The 7,094-nt window shown below is 32.4% G+C and overlaps 1 protein-coding gene across 6 annotated transcripts; it reads right to left on the minus strand.

Moving 5' to 3' along the window:
* Window positions 1-3,239: 3,239 nt before the first annotated feature.
* LOC145062672 (F-box protein CPR1-like) lies at window positions 3,240-6,441 on the minus strand. 6 transcript variants are annotated; one of them, XM_079010252.1, is made up of 3 exons: window positions 6,250-6,441; window positions 4,457-5,632; window positions 3,497-3,696 (listed from the first exon to the last, which is right to left on the minus strand). In XM_079010252.1, exon 2 carries the CDS (start codon window positions 5,596-5,598, stop codon window positions 4,510-4,512), a length of 1,089 nt encoding a protein of 362 aa, XP_078866378.1. In that variant the 5' UTR covers window positions 5,599-5,632; window positions 6,250-6,441; the 3' UTR covers window positions 3,497-3,696; window positions 4,457-4,509. The 6 variants fall into 6 exon arrangements, with proteins under 6 accessions (XP_078866377.1, XP_078866378.1, XP_078866376.1 ...); XM_079010250.1 differs by having other exon boundaries at window positions 4,457-5,880; XM_079010249.1 differs by having other exon boundaries at window positions 5,703-6,441.
* Between the last annotated feature and the right edge of the window lie 653 nt (window positions 6,442-7,094).

A 7,094-nucleotide genomic window follows, 5' to 3' on the forward strand; every position in this document is an offset into this window, starting at 1 on the left:
ACGCGGGGAGTACCTCGGATCAGACCAGTGACTCCTTCGGATAATGCTTCCGAATTTCCAATTAAATTTAATTATAAAATATTTAATAAACTTCAGAAATTCATATCTTCTTCATACGAACTCCGTTTTCGACGTTCTTTATATCCACGCGAAGGTGAGACCACGCTCTACAACTTTCGTTTAGACTTCGTCGGCTAATTTTGACTTTATTTTTATTATTTATTTTTAATAGGTCGCGACAGAAAAACTTCGTTATAAATTCATAACTTCTTCGTTTGACGTCCGTTCTCGCCTAACTTTTCATCGCTTTGATACCAACAACGAGACCTTTGATTCTCGTTTAGATTGCTTCGCCTAAAAACCACTCGATCTCAAATCGAGTAAAACAGGTTGCATACCGCTAAGCCGAAACTTCGATAAATCATAACTTCCTCATACGAAGTCAGATTTGGGCGTTCTATATATATTCGGAAACCTCGTTTCAACTACTACAACATTATTCAAAGATATTAAGTTTATTTTACACTTAAATTTTGACGCTTATTTTTATTCTTAATTAATCAAACCACATCATTAAGAAATTAAGCACAAAACACATAGTATTCAAATAATACAATCTTATTATTTCAAAATGGGTTACAAAGGTTAACCTAGACTATTACATTGCTAAAAATGGCAAGCCTGGAAACACAGGCGTTACAGATGATAGTAGTGGTGGTGGCGTAGCAGGTAGTGACGGTGGGAGGAAACGGCGACAGTGGTGGTGGGTGGTGGTAATGGCAGTGGTAGTGGTGGTCGGTGGCAGTGGCGGCGACGGTGGCGGCGACGGTGGTGGTGGTGGTCGGTGGGGCGGCAACGATGGTGGTGGTGGTAGCGGCGGTGGTGGTGGTGGTCAATGATTGTGGTGGTAGTGGTGGTAGGTTTTCTGATAAGTACAAGAGGTATTTTTGTAATCTGCTATTTTCCTTGATGAGAAGGAATGTTTTCCATCCAACTTTGGAAGGAATTCACTTTCCTCCATATGGTGGAAAGTTTATTTCATTTAGGAATCATTTTCTCTCCTCTAAATCCAACCAAATGCATGAATTCGAGGGAATTTAAATCATTTTCCCTCGAATTCCATTCATTTCCTGCCAACCAAACGCACCATAATTTATCTAGGCGCACTTCAATTTATTTTCATTAAATATTATTTTATGTTATACGAACAATATATTAATTTAAGTTGCATGTGTGTGTGTATATTTATATTATATATATATATATATATATATATATATATATATATATATATATATATATATATATATATATATATATATATATTACCGAACTTTATATGAAGTCCGGATATTTTGGCTATTTTAGCATTAGGGTTGATTGATTTTTATAAATCGTATCCAAAAAAATATAGTTAAAACGTAGTCAAGATCAAATAAGAAAGAAAATTTTGGTAGGAAGGTAAGAAGTTTTTTTTCTATATATTTTTTTAGCAAACAAACTAAATGAATCATCACATGATTCATTTGTAAGATGATTCATAAGAAAAAATTCTCAAAAAAACATGTTGATGATTCATTTATACAATGATTTTGTTGTTATTTACTAAAATTGTCATGAAAATGAATATTTTCTTAATTTACTTAAAAATGAATCATGAAGATGTTTTTTTGAAATTTTTTTTCTTGTGAAGCATCTTATAAATGAATCATCTAGTGATTCATTTATTTTGTTCGTCAAAAAATATGTACAAAAAAACTTCTTACCTTCCTACAAAAAAAAAATTCTTATATATATATATATATATATATATATATATATATATATATATATATATATATATATATATATATATATATATATATATATTACCGAACTTTATATGAAGTCCGGATATTTTGGCTATTTTAGCATTAGGGTTGATTGAATTTTATAAATCGTATCCAAAAAAATACAGTTAAAATGTAGTCGTTTGAACGTACAAAAAGTAATATTAATTCGGAAAATTTATCAATCAAAAACATTTTAGTGTAGTGTTGATCATTTTTAACGAAAATTTGTAGCTACTGTATCGCAAAAAAAAAGCTAAATTGATATGGTTGATTACTTCACAAAAAATGTATTGTCACGACCATCGTATATTTGTTATAAAAAGATATAGAAGATTATTGATTGTGAACCACCCTATCATTTATCTTCTTCATATTTTTTTATATAATTATAGTCTTTGCGACTTTGACTATAATATAAATTTGTTATATTTATCAGTGGCGGACCTATGTGGAGAATTGGAGGTCCCGGGCCACTACTCAATTTCCGGGTCGTAGTGTAATTTTTTTTTTTTTAATTTTTTCTATTAGGTGCATCCGCTTGAAGTATGAGGGACACCCCAACTGAAATAATCTGCGTCCGCCACTGATAAATGTAACAATTTTGACGCATAATAACCAGTTAGATGAATATAACTTTCAAAAAATAGGTAAAAAAAACATTTCTACTCCAACCAAAAAGTACGACTCAAACTAAGTATTTCTACTCAAATTTGACTCAAACCATTTACAATTTTAACCAAGTCACGAAGTAAGCTAGGTCCTACTGGATGCACCTTATGCTAAGGTGTGGACATGACCCCACTTTAGATGGGTCCTATCCCATTTGTTAACAAAAAATTAACGTTTTTAACACTATTCCTGCTAAAAGCCTCATTAGTATAGCACTTCAAAAAAAAAGTTCACATGCCAATCGAATTTAAAAAGTACTTCAAAGGTAGGGTTCATATATAAAAGGACAAGACTTGTTACCTTGTGTCAATGGAAACCATAGTGCAAAGAAAAAGCAACCATTTATTCGTCCAATATACAAATATACAAGATATCATTTCTTTCTCTGGATGTACTCAAAATCCATCCACAAAATCTCCCTGGTTATGAAACCACATTAAATCTCGTACCTTGACTTTGGTTGTTTGTTAGACATGAGCCCCAACATATAATACTAGAAGGTAGAAGCATATCCTTATAAACATTTTTTAAAATAGAAAGTAGATTTTCTAAATGTAGTAGAAGTAAGTGTCCCGCCTTGGGTGAGACAAAATACAACACATCAGTCTCGGCCACAGTCTATGGATACGCTAAACATAATACAATCTCATCATGTTATGTAATGTCCTAAGTAAAATACTGTCAAAATCATCAAATAGGAAGTTATGGTAAGAAACAAATTTATTAGGATAAATGTAAATTTATCTAACAAACCTTGACTTAAATCAACATAATTATTTAATTATGAGTCTTAATGCATACAAAACAATAATGTCAAGGTATTCGCTGGAAGCAAACTCCTCCATATGAGCACCTCCGATTTTCATCACTGTAATATTCCTGCACTATAATTTTTAGTTCAATAATACAAAAAAGAATATGGATGGAAAAACTTCTCTGCGATACCCCACTTTTTAATAGAAAGTACACCTGATTTTTCTTTTTTGAAATAACAGTTATACAAAATGATGCACTTTCATATCAACAATGGATATCAAGGTACATATCATACATGCTACAATAAACCAAAACCATACAGATGGCAAGGTTCAGTGTTACTAAATCAAAAGCATCAGTCTAAAAAATGTTTCTAAAAGTTCCATATGCCATCTACAAGCTAAGCTACTTCTTTTCAATTACCATTTTGTGTCACCACCTGTAACACGATTCATAAAAGCATTTGTAAGCTAATAAGCTCAATGAGTAACATTATTTTCCCATGTATATCAGCCACATCAATACCAACAATAAAAATATCCAAATATAGCAAGCACATAACATAAAATAACAATTAACTTCCATACATACATCATCAAGCAGTGCATTCAAGTATATCTACACATCGTTCTTCAAGTGTTCAAATGTACAATCATTGTCCCAAGAGAATCACCTTTATTCCATCGTTTAATCACTACCCTCATCATCAGGTAGGATCATTGGTTATTTCATTATTGGACCAGAACCCCATTATTAGGATGGATCTTTAGTTAATTCATCATTAGATCAATACTCATTATTAGGTAGTTTCAACACCATCTTATTCTCATCCATACCATCATATCACCAATGGGTTATGGGTATGAGTACAAGACAAAATATATATATATATATATATATATATATATATATCATATCACCAATGGGTTCTGGGTATGAGTACAAGACAAAATATATATATATATAAAAGACAGTTTCGAATGAAGATAATCCATCTCACAAATCAAAATAGCACTCTAACGAGTTATATCAGTGTTTTCATCAAGTTAAATTGTACCTCATCAATATAACTTAAGCATAGCAAATTAGAAATCCAATAATCCATATAACTATTTAGTAATGACTGATCAGAAACAAAATTGATAAATATTGATGAACATAGATGAAGATTGGGGAGCATAAAACTATCACAAGAATACCTTCTCCAAAGCTCCAAACTCCAGTGTGGCCATTATCTTCGTCTTGAGTTACGTCAATAACTATTACAGTCAGATTGACCAAGCAAAAGTAGTGTTTCCATGTAGGCACGCACCTCAAAGGAAATAGGTGATCCAGAAACCTCAATAACATTGTTGTATCCTAAATTAGGCTCAAAAACTGCAAGTTTATACCGTGCATCAAAATCATCAGGATCATCATCTGTAACTTTCATTATAGGTGCACCACTATTCCTAAAGCCCACTGTTTGATTTGGTGTCTTTATAATGAATAACTTTGTAAAAGATCTTTGAACACCATGCTCCATCATCCATACAGTTAAGATGTTCTCTATGTTTTGAAGCATGGCAAGAGAGTCTCTTAGCTTAGATAAATGCAAGTCCGTGGGATGATGGGTGGCTAAACTATCCGGAAGGTCTATTGTTTCAAACTTCTCATCACTAACATCAAAAGACATTATCATATTATGATTCGGTAACTCAACAAGCCAATAGATAAACCGATCAGTAACTACCATAAGCCAAAAATGTCGAATCGGTTTAGTGGGCAGATTGCTGGATAGAGTTCTCCATTTCCCTGAGCTCAAAGTGTAAACCATAACTTTGCAACGGAAACTAGTTTCAATATTTGCTTCATCCCAAATTTGATAAATTGAAATGATCTTAGGGTCACAAGTGAGTGGACAAACCCCAAAACAAACATATGGTTGCTTAGGCACATCAACAACAATCGATTTTCTAATTAAGGGATTCCAAAGAACAACCATCTTAGTTGCAGGGTTGTGATGAGAGTGGTACAAGCACAACAAGCCGTGAGAGCTACCAAGAAGACGAAGGTATTTAACAGATAGAGGAAGAGTCAGAGTCAGAACAGACCTCTGTTGGGGGAAGGTGTCATCATCAACAAAACAAACATAGTGTTCTTTCATTATCGGATCTTCATATGATACAAGTAGATGTTGTGGCTGAGTGTGGCAGTGGTTGCTGTGAGCAGCAATAAACTCAGAGCTGTCGATCAAACACTTCCATGCTTTTGACACACTTCTGAACTGAACCAATGATTTGACCGGAAGCCTTTTCATGATATCCTCTTGAATATGGAAAGGTATTTCATATTCAGACATTTTGATTTTGACTGCTGCTAGAGAACTCCCTTAACTATCAAATTCACAAATCAAAATACTAATTTACAAATAAATTATTAAAAAAAAACTAGTAATCCATCTACCTTACTGCAGTAGCCACTATTGAAGGGAAAGCACAAACTTTTGCCCGTTTTCCATCTCACTCAATATATTGTGATCATTAAATGTTGGAATCGTAAATTCACAGAGTAGGAGGGAAAAAAAATTGGCATGTAGGTTATCGCTCTGATACCATATAGAGAACAAAGAATACGATTGAAGCTGTACATGTTATATTTGATGAATGTTACATGTATTTATATACAGAAGACACATAACCTAACTCCACATAATTAGGCACTAGTAACACATGAATAATACACCTGAAGAATAGGACTATATGACTAATTCTCATGGACTAATTACGTAGTCATTATTAATATTGAAGATTATATCACGAATATAACACAAAAATTATAAGAAAAATTAATGGAGACATTAGCAAATTAGCAATCGAATAATCCATTTACCCATCCAGATAGCAAATTATAAGAAAAACAATATAGGTGTTTTCGTCAAGTTAAATCGTACAATCGTACGTCAACAATAAAACGTAAGCATAGCAAATTAGCAATCCAATAATCCATTTACCTAATCAGTAATCAGTAATCAGAAACAATACTGTTGACGCAGCATCTCATAATCCTTTCAGCAAAGCAAATCGAAAAACTTAAAAAGAATGCGAAACTTAAAAGGTACCGCACTACAGCAGCGTCGGATGCTTGGATCGTGGTGTCGCTACAAAGAGAGATGAGAGGAGAGAGTGATTGCGATTAGGCTATTAGAACAGTGATTGCGATTAGGCTATTAATTATTCCATGTTTTGGCGTTCGGAGGAAATGAAAGGAAAATTTTAAGTTTTGTGGTCCCGAGTTAGAGGAAAAAGAAAATAAAATTTAAAATTTTCCTTCCCCTCACTTTCTTCCCAAATCCGTCCAATTTGGGAGGAAAATTTGAAAGGAAAATATGGCTCCAAAATCTTTCCCCTCCCCTTATTTTCCTTCCATTAATAAAATTCGGGAACATAGTTTTCCTTCTCCACCCTTCACTTTCCCTCTGTATCCTCTCATTTCTCTCTTTAAATAGAACTCACGAATAAGGCATTAGAGCCTTGAAACTAATATGCTTATCATAGTAAATTTATTTATACATTAAAACTATTTCATAAATATTTTGTAAAATGAAATATACGATTGCTGTATATTTTTATAACTATTTTATTTAAATTATAAATTATTTACATGTTAAAATTTTATTGAATAATTGTTAATAATATATAATAAGATATTTATTGTAAAAATACAAAATTAATATGAAAAATGTAACAAAATAATTAAATTAAAGGATAATAGTGTTTAATTTTGACAAGTACCAAACTTTCACAATCAAAGTAGCCCAAAAAAACCAAACTTACAACTTTCAAACTCTATATGAAA

Source organism: Lactuca serriola, chromosome 7 (genome assembly GCF_051521515.1).
Source record: "Lactuca serriola cultivar US96UC23 chromosome 7, Lser_US96UC23_V15, whole genome shotgun sequence".
NCBI classification, from domain to species: domain Eukaryota; kingdom Viridiplantae; phylum Streptophyta; class Magnoliopsida; order Asterales; family Asteraceae; genus Lactuca; species Lactuca serriola.

Coding starts and splice junctions, on each gene's coding strand:
- LOC145062672 (XM_079010251.1), bottom strand. CDS start 5,598: ATGTCTGAATATGAAATACCTTTCCATATTCAAGAGGATATCATGAAA.